Source organism: Accipiter gentilis, chromosome 10 (genome assembly GCF_929443795.1).
Source record: "Accipiter gentilis chromosome 10, bAccGen1.1, whole genome shotgun sequence".
NCBI classification, from domain to species: Eukaryota; Metazoa; Chordata; class Aves; order Accipitriformes; family Accipitridae; genus Astur; species Astur gentilis.
The window spans coordinates 14032368-14055247 of NC_064889.1; the positions used below are offsets into that span (position 1 = coordinate 14032368).

Here is a 22880-nt window from a genome sequence, read left to right on the forward strand (position 1 = left end):
CAACCAATTTGATACAATAAAAAAGTGTGTGTTTACAAAGGACCTTAAAATACTGCATTTAGTGTACACATCTGAGACATCAAGGAAACTCTGTTTTAGCAACAGGAGCTAGGCTCTATATAAGCTATTTAAAGTCAGCTAAAAGGCTTTAAAATAAATTGTTTCATGAAACATTACGAAACCTAATATTGTTTTAGTTTACACAAAAATTCACTCTCAAATTATTTCTCTTGGTAGATTACTAAAAAAAATACACGGAACACTTTTCAGGGGAAAAAATCCTATTTATAGTGATGTACTTATGAACTCCATCAAATACCAGTTGCTATGAGTTATTACTATGTCAGATGATATGGCTGCTGCTTCTTGACTGACTCAATTGATTAGCATTACATCAGCTGAGGATTTCAAATGTTACAATCAAATATATGACCTTAATCACGTTGGTAACATTTATTATTTTATTTTTGTGAATATTTGCATATTCAAAGCTCTTATGAATGAGTTGTAAACAGTTAAGTGACAACTCACTTTCAAAACTGAACAAATACTCCTGGGATATTTTTTTGGTGGTCATATAAACTTTCTGCAAGGCTTCAGACTCTGAGTCTGCACCTCACAGAAGCCCTCAAAGCATGTTCATTGTATTAGCTACCAAATCAGTGTTTTTCAGCTTCATATACACCAAGACAAAGTAACAACATTTTCCTGTTTAACTGTTATGAATAAAATGAAGAACTTGGTACAAATGACTAAGATGAAATGGCAGCTGACAGCACCATTTGGATCACCAATCAGACCCACAAATAATAAGTCATAAGAAAAGCTCCAAAAAGCCATTCTCTCTATATACAATAGGTAGATGAACACCTAGAGGCCCATAATAAATGTATAAACTGAAAAAAAGCCACTACTATTGACAATTTTCATGTAGTTCTCAATACAACCACAACTGCAACCAAATGTAATATTTTTCAAACATAAAATACTACTAAGGCAGAATTTGTTGAGTGTTGTTTAAAGCTTACAGAGAATTACCTTCACATGCTTTCCCATCTGGACTTGGCAAAAATCCCATATCACATTCACAGCGATATCCTCCAGGGGCATTGAGGCACTGCCCATTTTCACAGAGATTCAAGTTTTCTGAGCATTCATCGAGGTCTGTACAAGGAAGAGAAAATGCAGGTTTACAGTAAACATGGTTTTCTCACAAACATTTGTTTCAGCTGAAGCATGCAGTGTTCCTTCTATTAGCTCTGAACACTTCTAGAAGAAACTGCAATCTAGTTATGTGCAGAGGCTATTACATGTAACAGCTTGGTATATTTCCAACATGTTGAAAATACAGCTTCTAATCAAAAGGAAAATCAGAGAGGCACAGACTCCTAAAGTAGCTACAGTTAATAACAATTGGAGGCAGTACACAGGGTCAAATTTAGACTCAGAATGAGCACATGAATTTTATTATAGTTATTGTTTCTATTACAGCAAAGTCTAGAGGCAGCAACTGAAAAAAGAGGCTTACTGTGCAACGAGCAAACATATGGTAATAGGTAGTCTCCACGTCAAACACAGAAGAAGTGGCACTGAGGTGAAAGTAACTTGATCAAAATTAAACTGCAGGTTAACAGCTGATGAGAAAAAGAGCCTTGCTACTGGACTACACTGCCCTTCAGATTGTGGCCCTTACTTTCTAGCTGAAATTTTATACACCACAAAAACACCCTACTTGTTGCAACAGAGTAGCTGGCAGTGCGAGCTTGTAAAAGTCCATGGCTGGCAAACCAAAGGCAGTACCTACCAGGGTGAATGCTGCATGCTTTGGCAGAGGGCTTATAGAATAATTGCGTGCTCTAGTTTGAGTTCCAGGCACCTCTTGAATCCATGAACAACAAAGTAAACAAATTTAAAAAAAAAAAAAAAAGTTCTACTGAATGCAGAAACTCTGTAAGCACTCCATTTGAAAGATGTAGTTTATAGAGTCCTGGAAATCATCATATGGGAAATTAACAAAGAGCACTGGGCTATGAAGGCCACTAAGGAAGCTGAATCAGATTCAAGAGTAAATTATACAGGGAGAATTAAACAGAATTCCATGGTCCATTTATCATTTCGAATGATTCAAATTCAGCCTTAAACCTGCTGAGCCGGATTCTCAGATGGCATAAAAACCTGCTGCCGTTGATAGAGCGCTGCTGATTTGCACCAGCTGAAAACCTGGCCCACCAGTTGTCTATTGCATGGCTTTATTCCAAACAGGGTCACTCTCCATGTAGCATCACCAGCAACACTGATATCCTCCTGGTGACTAAGCTGAGATGAGCTAATCCCTTCTTCAAAGCAGAAGACCGAAGTGTGGGTCGGAAACATCTCTCTAGCAATGTTTTACAATCACATTTACAGTTTATCAAAATGAGGTTTCAGAAGCAGCTACTTCCATCATTCTACACGTCAGCACTGCATCCTGACACCATCTCTCAGGATGGTGCAGTAAAGAGGGCAGACAGCACACATTCACTTGTGGAAAGAACAAACATTTTTAGGCAATTTTATGAAGTAATTTTAATGTGTGTGCCCTATCATTTAAATATTAAGGTGGGTAGACAAGGGACTGGTTTACTAACTGGTCAAATTACATGATCAAGCATTGTTTTAATATTTTGCCACCCACTCCAACTAACAAGAAAAGCTCAAAGAAAACTTGCATTTTAACAAGTGAAAAAAGTGCCTGCTTTAGACTAGGTATAATACACAGTATTTCTTTCAAGTTATGGCAACGCAGGTGAAGTACAAGACAATAGAAGATGACATACTAGAGAATAATTTCAAATGTTTAAAAGCTGGTTTTGTGTATTGAATAGTAGACTAACTTAGGTTGCAAGGGACCACTGGAGGTCATCCAATGCTTTCCTAAGAAAGCTCACCTGTGCAAGTGAAGCCATCCCCAGTATAACCTTCTTTACAAAGGCAGCGGTAAGAGCCCATTGTATTTTTGCAGTCAGCATGTGGGCTGCACATGTGGGTTCCGTTGGAACACTCATCCAGATCTTTAAAATAATAAAAAAGAAGGAAAGGGAAAGGGAAAAGGAAAGGGAAAGGGCAACATTAGTTAAAAAAAACACACCATGAATACAGATTTTAAATAGCATATGGCACACAGCAGCTCTACTTTAAATAATCTTCCATAATAAAACCCACACATATGTGGGGTCATCTGACTGGAAAAGCGGGCAAAGAAGCCTGACAAGGTAACTGTGAATGAGGAAGCTGCGGGACACTCTCAGAACTAAGACCTGTATCTTATTTTCACAGGGAGCACCAGGAGTCCTCTCACTGCCTCCAATCAGCTGCCCTCAAGGACACGGTGTGGTCCAGTCTGTTTCTACCATCTAACAAGCCAAACATGAGATAATGCTGATTTCACAGTTACCACGGCAGAGAATTTGTCCTCCAACAGATCATGTCGAATCACCCTAACAAGCTTGATAACCATTTATCTTCTCAATTTGTAGGTATGGTGTTGTTTCTTTCAGAATTGCTAGGACCCAGTTTTGGTCTGACCTTACAAATAAATACAAATGCATGTGACCCTCACCTGTGCACTTGATACCATTTCCAATCCAGCCAGGGCTGCAACTACATTTGAAACTTCCTGCTGTGTTTGTACATATGGCGTGCCTATCGCAGTTATGGGCTCCAATTTCACACTCATTGATATCTGTAAAAACACAGAGATGTTTGAAGAGCTCATTGATCAAACTTCCTCATATCCAGATAACTGATACTGGAATTTCTCAAGAAAGACAATGTGAACATGAAAGCAAGCCTGCATTTCTTTATAACATGACATTTAAAAATGAAGCAGAAGCGAAATAAGAAAGAAAAGCAAAGAAGCATGTAGTGTATTTCAAACGTGCTGCCCTACTATCTATTTTTCTGATATGCATATAAAGCAGTACTTCTGCAGTTCAGTCCAAAGCCTGGTAAGTTTTATATTCAAGGAGGAAACAGTAACTCAGGTTTTCCTTCTTTTTCTAACTAGTGCACTCAGAAAGAATGTCAGGCCATAGCCTTTGGAAAGAAGAGGACTAGCGTCCATAAAGATTAACACTGCAGGTGTTCAGTATCCTGGGATGTATGTTTGTCAAGCAGCTTTGCAATAGGGTGTGTGTCAAATATGATGACTAAGAGCTTGTGTGAAGACCTGTGCTCCCCTGACAACAGAGAGATACCACTACAACGTGGTGGCTTGCATCTTGACCATACCTGTCCTGGTTTCAGCTGGGATAGTTAACTGTCTTCCTAGTAGCTGGTACAGTGCTATGTTTTGAGTTCAGTGTGCGAAGAATGTTGACAACACTGACGTTTTCAGTTGTTGCTAAGTAGCGTTTAGACTAAAGTCAAGGATTTTTCAGCTTCTCATGCCCAGCCAGCAAGAAAGCTGGAGGGGCACAAGAAGTTGGCACAGGACACAGCCGGGGCAGCTGACCCAAACTGGCCAACGGTGTATTCCATACCATGGGACGTCACATCTAGTATAGGAACTGGGGGGAGTTGGGGGCAGGGGGAATCGCCACTCAGGGACTAGCTGGGTGTCGGTCAGCGGGCGGTGAGCAATTGCACTGCGCATCATTTGTACATTCTAATCCTTTTATTATTGCTGTTGTCATTTTATTAGTGTTATCATTATTAGTTTCTTCTTTTCCGTCCTACTAAATTGTTCTTATCTCAACCCACGAGTTTTACTTCTTTTCCCAATCTTCTCCCCCATCCCACTGGGGGGGGGGGGGGGCGAGTGAGCGGCTGCGTGGTGCTTAGTTGCTGCATGGGGTTAAACCATGACAATACTGTAACACAACCGTGGGAAGGAAGACTGCTTTCCCACCTGCCCATCCTGGAGTCTGCAGAGAGGGACTCAGGTGGCTCCACATTGCACGGTTTGCTAAAAGGCCTCAGAGGCAACTCTGCTGCCCAGGGATACCTGGAATGCAGCATTCCCACAGCCCCTACCGTATCTGCAAGGATGCTGATGAACACCAGCTGGGCACCACCTGAAAACTCCTCCTAGGATTATCCCTAGGCAGTTAATGAAGCCAGGTTCTGCTTTGCCAGAGACTGTGTGGAAGGTGGAGGATGGGCTGTACCACTGTATTTAACATGACAGCTGATGGACACAAAGCTCATCAGGCATGCAGTTTATAAAGAACTCAGGAAACCTAACACAGTGGAAAAAAGTCAGCATCCTTGGAGACACCAGGCAACAAGTCATCCGATCTTCAACATATGCATTCATGCCAGCATGTTCTATTTCAGTGCTTGCTATTTTCACCTTATTTTCATTCTTGGACATTCTCTGGCAATGTCAAAATGTATAGACCGAAAAAAACAAACTGAACTCCACTCTTCCTTGTCACAAAGCAATATTAATGTCCCATGTAAGTACCTGGAGAATGTATAAACTCAAAGGCAAAGTTTTCAGAAATTACTACTGGTAACTAAAACAAAACCGGCAGGAATTTTCTTACACATCTGAGCCATGGATTTTACAATGTTTTCTGTAACTGAGCACACTAACTGTGCTTTAGTGCCATGCAGGATGTAAATTATCTAGAATTCACAGCAAAGCACTTAGTATTTATATCAAATTTCTCAGCCCTCCCAGGTGTCTTTGCTGTTGCAGTAAGCCAAATCATCTCATTCTGTACAATAGCTGATGGAAAGGGAAATCAAGCTCACAAACTCTGCGTGATTCACACACAAAACCCTAGCTGAGACCCCTCTCAAGAGGATAATTAAGAAAAGACATCAGCCATCAACCATGTAACAACCTTTGGGGTTCTCAGCCCCAAAACCACACGCTTCAGTTTCCCTATCATTGTACCTAAAAACAATTAGCTCTTTAAAAAGGGCAAGAGAGTGGAGCCTTTAGGGAAAGTGTCCAGGTACCGTCTTAACCATTCCTTCGTAACTGTTTCTTAAGTTTTTCTGCCTACCTTTCTTTAGACAAAAGGCTCTGTGTCCCTTCTCTATGCTCTGTACATATATTTTGTCTTTTCACAAAGGGTACATGTGACTCTGAGAAGCAGACAACATACATCTGTCACCCTACAATTCAATACTCAAGTCCAGAAATTACCCAAACACACTGTTGCTTTCAGGTTTTTTTTGGTGGGTTGGTTTTGTGTTTGGTTTGGGTTTGTTGTTTTTTGTTTTTTTTCTTTTGGGGGGGTGGTGGTGGTTTTGTTTTTTAAGTCTGTATATGGAACTGCATCTAATCTTACTTTTCTGGGTTTCTTTCTAAATGAGGCATGCATTGCTCTGAATCAAAACCTCAGACATGAGCATTCCCATAATCTGAATGCTGACATCTAGATATAGATCTAAATCTGGCAGCTGGAATCTACTATTAATGAATGTTGACTGCACCAACAAGCCTGAAAACATACAAATGGACACTTACTTTTTAAAACTTAAAAAAAAGGGTCAGGAGCAGATAATCTCAGAGCATACTTGCCTTTAGCATGTGCAGAAACTCATATGAAGATAACATCACCCTAAACAGGAAACTAGTGTCTGTCAAAAATATTAAGGGTGGTCAGAAAAAACCTCTCATTTTGGCTTGAACTGAAGGGAAAGACTAGAAGGAATTTTGAGAGGTCAGCTACAGTATACATTGACATAAAAAAGCTGAGGCAAACACTCTATATTTTAACCTTTACATGATTTTAAAACTCAAACTGTTAAACTACTGCTAACATTAAGATTGTACTGTATTTCATTGTTTGATGCTTTGAGACATACAAACAATCACATGCTTCCTTATACCCTGTGGAGGACAACAAAACACCACCAAAAACAACAACAAAAAAAAAAAAACAAAAAAAAAAAAAACAAAAAAAAAAAAATCATCGGTGAAGAGATTTCTGCCAAGACTTTTTTTAAACCACCAGCAAACACAAACAGAAACTTGCATGGAACAGCTACACCACAATGAAGTCATTCTCAGGCTCAAATTTAAGGCAATCTAAAACAAATTTTCAACTCTACATAAAGGGACTGTGGACTCCATCCCACCTCACACTGACCTGCTAACACTTTGCACCTGAGAACCCCCATTAACATCTCAGGGGAACAGCAGCACCATGACACTGATGCCCTTGCACTGGACACTTGTTTCCCCATCAGCTGTTTGACGCACACACTAAAAAGCTTGGAATTTTTTGCAGGATGAAAGTTGCAAGTGCAAATCTACATCCAAACACGGGTATTTATAATGGGATCAACTTTCTCAGACATCATCCACTGAAATGCCATTCCACTTGCTTTGAACAAAATCCTGAAATCCTTTTCAGGTTTTTTCCAGCAAAATTTTTCAACAGATTTCAGTGCTTTTTGCCTGGGTAAAGATCAAATAGGGAATGGAAAATATATTTTCTAATATCATCTACCTTTACAGGGACATTGCAAGGCTTATTTCATTGATGTATGGAAAGGTTTTCAGATACTTAAATGAAAGCTGACTGAGGCAAATAAAATACCATCACTGGCTTCATCCCAGATTTTACTTATTTTCAAAGCTATCTGCATTTAACTCAGATGTTGTTTTGCTATAATCCCTATTCTCTCCTTTCATTGAACAGCTGAGTTATAAGCCTAAATTTATTGCATTGCAATTATTTCCAAGACAAAGAGCTCTCAGACCAAACACGGTCCTGTGTAAATGGGGCAGTGAAATCAATGGAATTTATGCCTGCTTATACTGGAGCTTAATATGGATTTATGTTGCCATAAGTATTGAATTATGGCTTCACAGAACAAAACAAAAAGGAGAAGTTCAGCTCTGTAGGGGAAAAATTAACTCAACATAAATATCTTAAATAAGACCAAGAGTCCAGATTGTGCTGTCTGCATGGCAGTACAAACAGTACTATACTCTTCAAATACTTCCAACTATTTTCATATAATTGAAGAGAAAGGCATTACTCGGTCTGAGTAAAGGTATCATGACCCAAAGAGCACACGGGAGGACACTACTCAAGTTAGGGTTTCACATAATGATGGCCTATTCCCATTGACTTCAGGGGGATTTTCACTAAAGAATAAAGGAGTGAGTCACTGATTTATATCAACCTTCTCCTTCTGCCTTCAGTACGAGGCTGTGACAAGCCAAAGAAAATAGACATTCCAATCCCAGACTGACACTGCATCCTCAGCCGGTCCCATTGTGCCCCAGTCCTGCTGCACACATGTTCTCAGCTTTGTAATTGCACAACTCCCATTAATACTAAGGGAGTTGTCTGCCTACAACAGATGAGAATATGCATGATAAATAATATGCAGATCTGACATCATAACAATCCCAAGAACTCTGGGGGAAAAAAACTGTCAGTCACCCCATTTTGTTGGCTCCTTCAGATCTCTTCTCTGGACAAATATTTTTTTCTCTCAAGCCTTTGGCAATTAACAAAGCATCTCTTCCATTAATCACAGAGGCACAAATTTTTAGGGCTGTGGGTGTGGAGTAAAAATACACGTCATATGTACCTGTCATGTTGGCACTATGCTTGCAAACATGGCAACTAAAGGAAAGAAATGGCTAGCCGGTACCTGCACAGCGCATCCCTACACAGTCTGGAACTGGATCATTAAACTCAGCCAGCAAGGAGCATGGGGATAAGTCACTGTATTCTCACCTATGCTCTGGAAATGCCCAAGTCATTCCTCTTGTGTTTGAACAGAATGAGAGTGAACATTAACCCATGAAAATTCACATATTCATCACAGGGCATGAAAACCTCAAGGTACTATGTGTACCATCTATGTTTTCTGTTAGGTTTCATTGGGGGCTTGAATAGTCTGTAAAGGATTCTTAGCAAAGTGTGAATTTAATTCAGACTCCGCCTATAAATCAGTACTGTTTGTCATGAATTATGCAAATCCCTTAAGCATTTTCTGGCTTTTTAATTTTTTTGGCGCTCTCTGCATATCTGTACATTTTATCACACTGACGTTTCACTAGTATTCCAAGCTTGGGCCCAATTCCCACAGGGCCAGTCGTCTGGTGGAAGTCACAAGGCATTTCCTCCTCCTGGGTTGCTGCCCATGTAAGCAGGTAGGTAAAAGGGAAGGCTTTTCAGAAGGAGAAGACTGTGAACTTCAACTTAGCACTCACACAAGTAGAAAAATATATGGAAAAATTCCCCTACTCTGATCTCTAAACCTATAAAATTGTTTTCTCTTTTGGAATCACTCTTGCATTTTATTCAGCATACTGCACCGTAAGCACCTTTTGGAGTTTCACATGGGGCAGTTCAGCTCTTGCCTGCTATCCATCCTTGCGTCATCAGCCTGGGGCACAGCATGTTATTGCTGGACAGATGCCTACTCACAATATGCTCCTTCTGTAATACCCCCATTTGGCGGGCAGCATCTTAATATTATCATCTTCTGGTATTTGGCCTGATACAGCCAGCTCCCAGATTCATAAGGGGAAATGTATTTCTCTCACTGATACCAGAACTCTCTTGTGCCATCAAGACTGAAACACAATGTATTATTAATGGCCAGAAGCCAAAGGCAGGGGAGAGAGGCAAGCACATTATACGAGTCACAAAATGTTATGGACCTATTTTGGAGGGCAAATGACAGGGCTCACCTCTTCCTTTCACCGTATCAGGTGTCCTTCTCTTTATAACTATGTTATTGTCCGCCATGCAAGCATGCAGTGTGCGCTCGCTCCTCCTTGATCCACTATCATCATCATTACTGGATGACAGCAAGTAATGTTCAAGACCAAACTCTCCAACCTCACATACCACACCAAGGCCGCAGCTGAACATCTTCCACTAGCCTTTCTCCAAACAGCACCTGCATGGCCCTTGCAGAGTCAGAGCCTGGTCTCAGCCCTCCAACTCCCTAACCCTGCTGTGGAGAAATCCAGCTGACCTTTAAAGCATCTTTATTTTTGATCTGATGAGCATCTTGGGCAACTTCTGCCCCCACGTTCACCTCATTCAGGTTGACTTTGTGAAGAGCACCCTTAAGCCTGCACAAGCACAGCTCCACCAGGAACATGAGGTCTGCGCACACAGCCATAACTGGCAAGGATGGATGGGAGAGAGTCAGAGAAGAATTTGTTCCTCTGTGAAAATATCAGAGCGAGTAAATCTAAGGCTCTCCATCAATAGTGAAATATTGCACATTTACAGGCAATAATCCAGAGTGGTGATGAATCACAAAATACAAATGGAAGTCTCAATACAGGATTTCATCTCTGCACAAGTACATGTATACTTTATTGACAGAAAAAGCAGAGACAAGATATTTGTCATAAAGCTGGGCAATTTGGAACTGGGATAAGGGAAAACTTTGCAATCTTCTCTCTAGGGGCTATGTACCATTACGTGCCTAGAAAAATCTAAAATGAAGTGCTGTACGTCAGTCTTGCCACAGTTTGCCTTGTGAATGGAAATTAAACCATTCGTAGCACTTTGCCTAGGAAACCTGCATCTACAATGTAGATTTTTGCATAATTATTTTTTTAAATTATATTTTTGTTACTAAACTCTGTCCACATTCTTACTGAGAACCAAGGACGGGGGGAACTAACATCTGTGTGGGATGGGAATGTAAGTCAGTGGGTGGATTCTGAATACTGTTAAATGATTGGGGAAAAAAAACATGTTTATTTGTTAAAATGGAAACAATCGGTAATGACAAGGGAGCTGAAATATTTAGACAAAACTGTAATGGAACCCAGAGGATGTTGTTTAGTTGTTCTCATGAAAAAGAGAACCTCCCATTCAAAGTGTTGTACACATTTTTGTAATTTTTTTTCATGGGAGTTCCTAAAAACTGTGGATGCTTTTGATCTGTCTGCAAAATAAAAACTGGACCCTGGGATCCAGGTGCTGTTGGCAAGGTCCCTCCAGAAGAAGTCTTGAAGGATGCTCTCACGGTCTGCAGTACCTAAGCCTAGGAACTCAGCTCTGCTCTAATACTGTGCAAACACGAGGTGGGGAATTCAAACCTCTCCACCAGTAAATCAGACTTTTTAAAAAACACAATGTGAAAATCTGCACACTGTAGCCACAACAGGACCTGTATCCACACAGTTTCTTCAGCATGAAGCTAATCTAGAAAGTTCCTGTTCTGCTTCTCCCTTTTCTTATTTAAATCCAAAATATTTTTGTGATTTGGGTATGGTCCCATCTCAGCTATATCAGCTGATACTTCACCTTTTTGTCTTAGACCACTGGCCTCTTTCAAACTACTGAGCCCCTCTACAGCATCTGTTTTAATTAAGGTGTCCTGGTGGTTTTCCTGGAGAGTGCCATCCTCCCTGGGACACTGGCATATAGCCAAAAGCATCAGAGGATGGGCTGAGAGAAAGATAAAGATGTGTGAGGTGGTACAAGAGCCACATGGCAGACAGCGTCCATCCAGAGGGCTGGGCTTGGCTGGGACCAGGAGGGAGGGATTTCCCTGCCTCTCTGCTAACAAAAAAGTATTCCTTGGGACATTTGCCATTACCCTGTGTCACATGACACCAAAAATGGTGGCTATTTCCAGGCACTTCCCCAGAAGCCATACCTCAGATTCCTCCCCTGCCTCCATGACCTTTCTCTGTCTTTTGCCTTCTACTAGTTGCTTCATCTTCCGACTGCTCCTTACGCTGGGAGTGATAGCTGCACCATGTGTAACTGATCAGCACAAGGGTTTTCAGGTCTAGAGTACTGAAGGTCTTCATATAATTTAGCACAGAAACAAAGAACATTGAAATGTTGGTCTACAGGGTACAATTAGGGATTTCTTGGATTTAGATCAGTTCGTATGTAAGTCAAAGGCAGCTGTTACTAATGCACAACTATTCGTCCACAGTCCAACATGCAAAGTACAACTCCAGCTCTCAGATTGTTCTATGACAGCTGTAGAAAAATAGCTTCATATATTTGGGGCAAAAACAGAAGTATATTATTAACTCTGTACAATAAGGGCAGACTAAGAATAAAAGTTTGTCTCAAAGACATTGCCAGAAATGTGTTTACCCTAAGTCTACATTAAAAATTATATTAAACATATGTTTGCATTCATATTTGGGCAAAGCCTAAGACTTTCAACACCTTGGCTTGAGACACCAGCACTAGGATTATTAATATCATGCCCTCAGAGCCTGTATATTTGAATCTCATTTCTGTTTGCTGGCAATAATGCAAATTATTTGCTGGCAATAATGCACAAGAAATAATGCAAATTCTGATTTTGCTGACATAATGTAGTTGAGTAGCTGTATTGTTGCCACTTTGCAAAAACTGAAAATGTATTTTAGAACATATTTCAAGCCATCTGCATTTGCCAAAATAACGCTTGGAACAGATACCTGTTATTTACATGCATAGTATACAATTAAGTAATCCAAATGCACTGAGGTCTTCAGGAGTCTGTCAAATTACAGACAAAGGAATTTTCAGTTCTCTTAGACCAACAACAATGCAGTAATAAGACCCAATTTGTTCCCAGTGAACATTTTGTCACTCGTTTCGGCAGAAGCAGCATCAGGCTGAATGCTGTGCCACTGAAGTTCAGCAGAACACAAGCTTGGCAAATTTGCATAAGAGATACAATATTTAGCACAAGTAAGTGAAAAGAAGCACAGTGAGAGCAGGGTTTGAACACTAGAAAAAAGGGCATGCAGACTCATGAGTTTAACTAAAAGTTAATAATTAAACTTTAAAACATACCTGTGCAACCAGTTGTGCCTTTCTTGCCTGAATATCCCATATCACAATGACAGATAAATGAGCCTTTTGTATTCTCACAGGTTCCACTCAGACAGATGTTTGGATGCAAATCACACTCATTAACATCTAAAAAACCCATGAATTAAGATTCATTAAATAAATTCTTAGAAAGTCACTGGCAAAATCTCTTGAGACATGATGTTTTGGTACAAAAATGGGTCTACGTATGCAAAAAGAAAATTGCTTAGGTTAGTTATTCCTTACCTAGCGTACATTTTGAGATCTGGTTTAACACTGCTATATTACTGTATCTGTATTAACATACCTTTAATTACAACTTTCCTTAAAAATAGAGACTAAGAGTCAGCATATTATCCAAAGTATAACTATGACTATTTATTGATGCTTTCTATGTATATGTGTGTATACATTTATATAGGCATGCATATGTTATCTAGTTTTGTACAAACATTTCTCCTTAAATACGCTCCAGATTTTTAATTTAAATGTGAAAATTTGGTTTTGGAGATACACTATTTCATTACTTTGTCTACCAACGTACAGTACTTGCACGTAGTTTTGTCTTAGAGACAAGTTTAAATTAGCACTGGTGATTTATGTTGCTAGAAATTTTCCATGGCGTCATCCACCAGCACTTCCTTTCTGCAAGCACTCTTTCATCTGAGCGCATAAAAGCCTCACTGGAAGAGGACCCAAAGATACAATGCTATAGATCACCATGTTTGCATCCCAATCTACAGGGATATACAGAGATTACATCTACATTTGATAAACACAGCTTGTGCAATGGGGCTGGGCTTGTGGTCAGGTGGCCAAAATTAGGGCATAAGAGCAATGCTCTTTAAATATCATTGTCTGCCTACTTGGAAATAGCGCCTTAATAATTTTTCCTTATTTAATGCAGATTGGAATATATGTACTTTCACTTACCAATGCAAGTCTTCATGTCCTCAGATGCCATGAATCCATCATAGCAAAGACACCTGTATTCTCCTGGGATGTTTGTACACTGGCCTCCATCACAGATGTTAGGATTGTCTTCACATTCATCAATATCTACAGGGAAAAATCAGATTAAAATACACTACCTTTCTGCAATGCAACTAACAATAATCATGGCAAGCAAACATTTTAATGCTCTGATAAACATGACAAATCCTTGCAAATAACTGAATGGTACGTTGCAAAATTGTCCTGATGATTAGGGTCCTCATCCCAAGCTAAAGTCAGTGGCAAACATTCCTCTCAGACTCCAACGGGAACAGGAACCAACTTTGTAGGTAAAAAAGTCATTGATAGGAAAAAAACCCACAAACAAACAGAACCTTTGTCACACCACATGGCCACATACAATTGGAGATTCTTGGATACAATCCATCATTGTTGAAGTCAATGGAATCTCTGAAGTCAAATTCAGTGACAAAAATATCAGACTTTACAGAGCTTAAAAAAGCCATCGTACATGCACAATACCTCTACAGGTCTCAAGGGTGGTGACAAACTGGAAACACAGAGTCAAACTCACGATGAGAATAATTACAGTACATACATTTATTTCACTACGAGATTTTATGTGGGTTTTTAGCATTTCAGCTGACTGGCCAGGCCAGCCACATAGTTTACATCCTCTAGCATGTAAGTTGTTTTCTCAGTTCATCAAACTGGCCATCACTGATTGGGGGCCAAGCTGCAGAAGCAGACACTTTATTATATTAACGCAGCCATGCTAAGATCTGAAATCTTTCAGAGTCCCTGAGGTTATATTAGTGTTCCTTGTAAAAATCCTCAGAATCTCCCTGTGTCAGCACCAACACAGACCAGCAAGAGCAAAAATCAGAAACTCTGCCTAGTGACACCATGGGGAAAAATATCGGCACAAAAAGGACAAGATTCAGGAACCCCCTCCAGGAGAAAGGGTATAATTCATTACCAGACCGTTCTATTGTGGATTGCAGTAATTATGCAGCTACAGAAAATGAACTCACTTTAACTTAAAATATTATGTTCATTATTCTTCCATATTTCTAGTAGCTAGTGCTTGTGTGGATACACAACTTCTGCAAGGAGGAAGGCTGACCAGTCCGTGTTCATCTTAACAAGCAAATAACGTTGGCACGGACATTAGCCTGAAAATGTTAATTTGGAATGGAATTTGAATTAACATGCAAAATTAAGTTCTAGAAATGGGGATAATAATGACAGAAATAAAGAACTTTATTTACTAACCTGTCACTGTACTAATTTCACAGTTGGGGGAAAATCAGCTGACAAAGAACCTGTTGTTTCTCCTAACTGAGCTGATTATTTATGCATAACCTCACCAATTCAAACCTGACCTGCTACTGAACTGAACGGCATTCTTACCAGCTCAATTATCAAGAAATATATTCCGTAATGGCTTCCAGCTTTGTGTGATGTTAAAGATAGGACATGTTCACACAGAGAGCAAACTAAAATGTAAAATAGGTTTTTCACACACTCAGGTCACAGTGATGCTATATCTTGTATCATGCACAAACATCTCACACAGTAACACAGATACTCAGTGCAATGAGTAGAAAATGTCACAAAACCCACTTTTTCTTATTTTTCACTCAGTTTGGGCAGAGGCAAAATTTCAGCATGTGGATTTTGATTATTTACCAGATGCTTATATATGTAATTAACATCTCTTCAAGAGAAGGCAGCAGAATTTTTAGGTAGGTGAAGGTGACCCCTTACATCTCCGGATATTTTCTTAGGTAGAGTTTGACTTGACATCCAAAGGTGTCTGGTATTTCTGCTATTTAAACCTTTTTATGTGTTCACTATTGCATTCAAGTCTGTCTTAGGAGGAGAGTATGAAAATGAATAGCTAATAGCTATTACTGGCTGGCCTATGAATGAAATCCTGTTTTTCAGAGTCAAGACTGGATATGAATATGCAAAAATTCACAGCTAAGATCAGATGCTTTTTTATTCCTCACCCAGGTAAGATCTGACTACAAAACTTCTGACATGTTTATGGTCAAGTTAATGCGTGGACAAAACCACTGAGAATCCACGCCCTCCCCACAGCAAAGGCAACTGCTTCCTCCCTTTTTCATTTTGACAAGGGAAAGATGATAGTTCTCTATTCCAAAGGTTTTAGTTTAATATACAGGAAGGTGCTCTAAATGATCTGCTCTGGTTTTGGGTTTAGAGATGTCTTTGGGTGGCTAAGGGCAAGCAGCAGTAAAGCACAGAACTGTTTCTAGCCAGTAGACTTGAGATCCCTAGACTGTCCAAGTATACACAGTCAAGCCAAGAACATGGAAACAGAAAAGTGGATCAGAGACTCCTGCTCCCCCCAACGCCCCCTTTCCCTCTCATGTCCTTCTAATCCAGTCACTTGGGTTTAGATTTTGGCTGAGGCACAGTTTTGATAAACTGGTTTTATTTTTGCATTGAACAAGTGCCCCAAACACCAATGTTTGGGCAAGTTTTTGTGCGAACTTGCCTAACTTGACCTAAAGGAAACTATTTCTAATCTAAATATTTTAGGTTTTGAAATACTTAATTTCAGGGTCAGTCAAATTTGAACTTTTTCTAATTGATTTCTTTGAACAAGGGTTCAATGTTTGCTGAAGATTGGCTACTTCACATCTTTCTGACAGTGTAAACTACAATGGGAGGGAAAACTACATTTAACTATGCTTTAAGGCTCTTTTACCCTTTGGAATGGTAGCGAGTGGCCTCAGAGTAATTGAGATCCTGATCAGAGGTCTATAAATATTTACAAATACTAAATGTGAGCTCTCTCTATTAATTCAGCATAGAAAATTCTCCATTTGTTCAACTACAAAGGCAATTCTATTCCAAGGGATTAACCCTGTTATATTTCTCATCCTCTTTAAGGAGGTCTCGGATGAAATTGGCAAACAGCTGGCAAATATTCACATGCCGCAGTGGGCCAGTCGCTGTGCAGCAAGAAGTAAGAGAACAGTAGGGTAGAATTATCTTTCCAGTAACCTATGTGGAAATCCTCAAGTACAATTCACTTACTGGGATTATGACTCCCAGACTCCCAAAGGAGAACAACTGGCCATTACAGAACTCTGAAAATTTTCTCATAAACCCTGTTTAAGAGTGCAAGAGAGCTGTTTCCTAAGAAAGATTCACTATTCACATTTCAGTTTGTCTGAAAGTCATTCAGTTTTGAAGTAATGCAGCATACTTAAAATATGAATTTTCTTGCTTGCTTAAAAGCAGATACTGTACAACCACAGAACAGGGCAATCAGCTCCTTTTCTAGCATTTCTGTCTATTCTCTCTCCAACATAACCATACAGTACACATGCAGAGCATTTTGGCTTCTGTTCTTTCCATTGACTTTAACACATTTTGGATTTGGATTTAATATAGTACCTTAAAGGAGAAAATTCATCTCCCACTGAAAAAATTACAGCTTTTTGTTATAAAACTCAGAATCAACTTGTACGCTTTCTGAAATTATGAAGAATCAATTCCCTTCAAAGCAATTCAGTCTACAGTTGTCCAATTCTGATACCTTGGAGATGTTTACTTTAGAAAAAGAACTTCATTTTCCATGCATTAATTACTTCTTTTTTTTCCAGTGTATTTGTTACAATAGCTTTAATCTTAAAAAGATTCATTTTTAAACTGTTGAAATAAACCCTTCCAGTGGAAAAGTTCCCCAAACCTCCCTTACCAGTGCATGTCCTGTGGTCTGGCATGAGTGCAAAGCCTTGTTTACAGCTACATTCATAGCTGCCCTCTGAGTTTGTACAGAAGTTCTCACAGCCACCATTCATTATACTGCACTCATCAATATCTAAAAAGGAGAAAAATACAGTTAAAACCCACAATACTTTTTACTTTAAAGCACATTTCAAGGACACACTTTGAGTCAGCTTCCCAAAACAGCATCAATCCAGAATCTACACTTGATATCTACACACTCCTTGAACGTTCGAGTGTTTGCAAGTATAGGCATTGGGATGGATGTCAGGCAAACCAAGGAGGAAAAGAGACGATATTACCTGACTGCATATACAAATATCTCTGCAGTTCTCTTTCTACATACACTGTTGGGTTACCACAGCATCATGAGGGCAACAAAGTTTTTGTAAGGATCAAGGGAAAAAATTATCTACTAGGCAGAATTAAAGCCAGTGGATTTTTCATGTATTTCCGTGGCACAATAAAATGTAGGCATATAAAAGAGTGCACAATATGTGATTTAAGCTAAATGTCATCTACAAAACATGGCTTTAAGGAAATACTTACTGGAAAGGCCCTATATTTGTGACAATTCCAGGACAAATTAGGAAAAATTCAAGTGAACCACATTCTACTCCATGGTCTGTCAGGATCACTGATTTTTAATAAAACATAGAACTCAAGATTTAACAAGGTATATTCCCTCTTAATGATCAAAGTCTGAAGTCTTAGGCCATTTAAAATAGTATGCTATTTTATGCATCATTATTGATTTACTAGAGAAAACAATTTATTACACAGTTAACTGTAGCACTGCCATAATTTCATTCATTCCTCACAATAATAGATGTGCACGTTTTCTTCTTTTGCCTACTGTTTTGACAGACTGTACTAGATTTTTGAATCACAGTTAAAAATGTCTTTATACAACTACTAAAAATGAATCAATTATTTGTGTTTTATCTTCCCTATTCGCTAGAGATCCCATGTAGATTTTGTCCTTACCAACACAGTACAACTTGTCAGGTGTGGACTGATATCCAGGGTCACAAGCACACTGATACTTTCCAATCAGGTTGACACAATGTCCATTTCGGCACAGGCTGGTGCTTAGGTCACATTCATTAATGTCTATTGCAAAAGAAAGAGGAATGCGTTTTAGGTCTGAATGAAAATGATACTAAAGCAAACATTGTAAATGCATTTGCAGCACAAGAGTGGTATAAAAAGCTATGCACAATATTGATTTTGCCTGCATGTCTTACCTATACATGCAGAGATATTTGGCGATATCTGATGGCCTGGAGGACAATCACACCGAAAACTTCCCTCTGTATTGATGCAAGTGCCGCCTCGGCAGAGAAGGGGATTGCGCTGACACTCGTCGATGTCTGTGGGGAGAAGGCAAGGAACATCACTGCAGGGGCCAGCACTGCCACAGCAGCAGTCTATCCCTCCCCATAGTCTGCTACCCATCACAGCACCATCTGCCTAGGTTGGTTCTGGAGCCTTTCCTACACCTAGTCATCCCTTACCCCTCAGTGCAGTTAAAAAAATAAAATAAAATAAATTCAAAAAAGGCTTCTAAATTTTAATCTACTCTAACCTCAAAGTTCAGGATGGTATCCCACTTAGCAAAATGGGGATTGTGGGGATAAATTTAACATCCCACAATCCTGAACCTTGCTCATTTATGCTTTGGCATCCTGCAGAAGCTGCAAATTCACATTTGGGGTGGAAATCAAGTTAAAGTGAGCTTTAATAAGACTCACAAAATGAGATGGACCTAAACCTAGGTGCAATCAAACCTTCAAGAAAATACAAAATAAACAAAAAATAAACCATGTATAGCATACTAGCACATAGCATACTAATGCACATCTACAGTCTATAAAAAACATACCCATGCAGTTTTTCATCATCATAAATCCACTTTCATAGCCTTCAAAACATTCACATTCAAAGTCTCCAGGAGTATTGACACAGATGCCTTGGCCACAAAGATCGGGAGAGATGCGGCATTCATCAATATCTGTAACACAAAACACATTCACAGTATTTTCAAAGGAGTTCAGTTTTTCCTTTTCAAATCAAAGTTATGAGAGATACATCCATACAGTTTACCTGTGCAATTCCTCTCTTCAGAATCAAGGGCAAATCCACTGTCACATCTACACTTAAAACTGCCAATGGTATTTCTGCATTTTCCATGGGTACAAAGACTTGGGACCATTTTACATTCATTAATATCTAAAAATGAAACAGTAAGGACATATGATGTTATCACTTCATACAAGAAGAGTGCACAAAAGAACAATGCCAACTTCAGAGCTCATCCTCTTTCATGGTAATGACCCCTCCTTTTGGGAAAATTGTAGACCACACTACATAAACTGGTACTGACTTCCACCTAACCAACAATATAGGCACTCTGCACTGGAATTGCCAAGAGCACTTTCTGCCATAAAATGTTATTAGTCTCCTCTTTGTCCTGCAGGATCTGATCTGCAGCTCACTGAAGTCAACAGTAAGATTTCAGTGGACAGAGGATCAAACCTACAAAGGCAAAGAAACACTCTGTCTTCTGGTTTCTGAGAAAAAAATGTGACTTCCATGAGTCACAGAAAACATAGCAAGCATAAATAAAAGCACATGTCACATTTCTTTATGAATAATTAATGGCTTAGCAACTGTTTATTAAACTAAGGCTGAAACTAACAACAGCAATTGTCATTCATATATATTTCCCCCTCCTTTCAGACTTTAGAATGTTTAGGTTTTGGGTAACTGGCTTGCTTTATAAACATATTCACATTCATTTGTGCTTCTGACATCATCCAGCTTAACCCCACTGGTAACCCCTGAAAGACAGCTTTCAGCACATGCTGCTAGGGTGTCACTGTGTGATTCCCATTTAATGCTGGAAGTTTACCAACAAAAGTCATAACAAGACTTGGTTTACAGTAAATTAAATTCTGCTGATTTGACCTATCATACTGGAAACATTTTTCCCTACTTCTCCAAGTAGCTCCACAAGAAATTCCCAAAATTATTCACCCTCCCTTGCCTGCTCCACAGTAGAACTAGAAGTTATTGCACCCTGCACAGGTAAAAAGGATTGCTCATTCAAAGCTGACTGCTCAGTTTGTTCCAGTTCTTGTAGCATGAGGTGCCAGGTTTTCAAAGCTATTCCATCAGCCAGAGATGCCATTAGATGCAACACAGGAGGCAAAGTCAGGCACAGTTTAACCTTTCTAGTTGTCCTAGTTTCAGCTGGGAGGGAGTTAATTTTCTTTCTAGTAGCTGGGATATAGTGTCATGTTTTGGATTTCATATGAGAATAATGTTGATAATGCACTGATGTTTTCAGTTGTTGCTAAGTAATGTTTAGTCTAAAGTCAAGGATTTTTCAGCTTCTCATGCCCAGCCAGCAAGAAGGCTGGAGGGGTACAAGAAGTTGAGAGGGGACACAGCCAGGACACCTGACCCAATCTGGTCAAAGGAATATTCCATATCATGTGACTTCATGCCTAGTATATAAACTGGGGGGGAGTTGCTGGGGATGGTGGATTGCTGCTCAGGAATTAACTGGGTATCAGTTGCCAAGTGGCGAGCCATTGCATTGTGCATCACTTGTTTTGTATATTCCAATTCTTTTATTATTATTGTCATATTATTATTATCATTATTATTTTCTTTATTATTTTCTTCCTTTCTGTCCTATTAAACTGCCTTTATCTCAACCCATGAGTTTTACTCTGCCCCCCCCCCCCCCCCGATTCTCTCCCCCATCCCATTGGGTGGGGGCAAGTGAGTGAGTGGCTGCATGGTGCTTAGTTGCTGGCTGAGGTTAAACCATGACACTAGTAGAGACACAAATCTAATGTTTTGAAGCTGCAATATTATATGGTATTTAATGGTCTGTGATACCGACTGAATTATCTTGTGTTTTATTCTGGCCTTAATTTCCATGAAATCAAATTGGATTTTCAAATGTGCCTTAAGGTGAGTGAAGTGTCCAACTATGACTGAAATCTTCAAATCCACAGGAATTGTCTGAGGAAAGAGTAAAAGGAAAAGCCAGAAGGATTCGCTGGCAATTAACCACAAATGAATCACACACCTTTAGAGAAAGGTTTCCCAGTTATCTCTATCTTCGTAGAGAACCCGGATCCTCTTGGACAAAGAGCTTCAAATTCAGGTGATCCCTTCAGAGGGCACTCCTCACATTCAAAGCCCCATGCTGCCCCCACTGAACAGCAGCAAGCATCCATTCGGTGTCGTCCTGGTATTTGTGAGGTGCATTGCTCATCCTCATGCTGCAGGTAGCAACTCTCCAAGCGAATGTCTGTTGGGCAATTAAACAATATGTTGAGAGAGAAAGAGAAAATTTAGTTCACTGCAGAGGAATCCTTTTCCAGAATCCCTTCACTGGACAGTTTGCTCCATGTTTCTGTGGACTCAGAGGAGTGTACCAAGCACGCTGCATAATTTCTAACAGCAAAATATTAACGCTAAACTCAGAAATTAAGAGCTGAAGTAAGTTTAAAGCACTATTCTGAAAAATGGTGCTCAACACTTGAAGTAAATTTTGGATCAGAAGAGAATTTTAAGCATTCCAGCTTACATGCCTATACAAGGCCTTTTAATTACTATAAGCTACGCCTTGTTCTGAGACAAACCTTAGGCATTTACTGTCATAAAGGGACAAAGGTGCTTTGGATGGACAGCATACAAAATTTGGATATTCTGTTGCACTCTCCATTAAGGTGTGGGGTGTGGCTAGGGACACCACAACCCTCCTCAGACACCCGAGTCCCAGCCCACAATGGTGTCCCAGCCCATCCCCACCCCTCCTCTTCTAACCTTGGTGATTTCAGTGGGGCTGTGGATGAAATGTTCCAAGAGCACAGATGGTCTGTAGGAACGTGTCAGATGAACAATCTGGAACTAAATCAATGCTATTCACCAGCTAGCAGAAGGTGATGGGTTTTAGCTACTACCATTGGAATCTCTTCATATTCCAGTTGAACTAAGTTCATGTTCCTGATTGATTCCATTTGAAAATTACTTATGGGGACAAAAATAATTTTCCTTACTTGTAAAAAACCATGCAGCGCAAACATTGCTTACCACATAGATTTGCTCTTTCCTAGTAGGCCTGTAAATGGAATTAATACCTACCAAGACATGTCCGTCCAGAAGCATCTAAAGTCATTCCACTGGGGCACTGGCAAACAAACGATCCCAAGGTATTGACACACTGCCCATTTGTACAGACTCCAGGGAAGACCTCACATTCATTTACATCTATTTCGAAACAGAATGTGAATAAAAGTAATCACTAGCATGCTAAACATGAACAAATCAGAAAAAATATGAACATTCCAATGGGTTTTTTTTAGGATAAAATAC

General features: G+C 39.6%; 1 protein-coding gene across 1 annotated transcript in view; it reads right to left on the bottom strand.

Annotated features, from left to right (window-relative positions):
* FBN1 (fibrillin 1) overlaps positions 1-22880 on the bottom strand; it is a 158768-nt gene that overhangs the window by 37860 nt on the left and 98028 nt on the right. Inside the window, exons 24-35 of the mRNA XM_049812484.1 lie at positions 22650-22775; positions 21589-21813; positions 19590-19715; positions 19369-19497; positions 18731-18856; positions 18471-18596; positions 17455-17577; positions 13695-13820; positions 12744-12869; positions 3599-3721; positions 2928-3050; positions 1039-1164 (exon numbers count right to left, since the gene is read on the bottom strand). Of these exons, the coding sequence (XP_049668441.1) occupies positions 1039-1164; positions 2928-3050; positions 3599-3721; positions 12744-12869; positions 13695-13820; positions 17455-17577; positions 18471-18596; positions 18731-18856; positions 19369-19497; positions 19590-19715; positions 21589-21813; positions 22650-22775 (1605 nt within the window). The remainder of the gene's footprint in view (positions 1-1038; positions 1165-2927; positions 3051-3598; positions 3722-12743; positions 12870-13694; positions 13821-17454; positions 17578-18470; positions 18597-18730; positions 18857-19368; positions 19498-19589; positions 19716-21588; positions 21814-22649; positions 22776-22880) is intronic.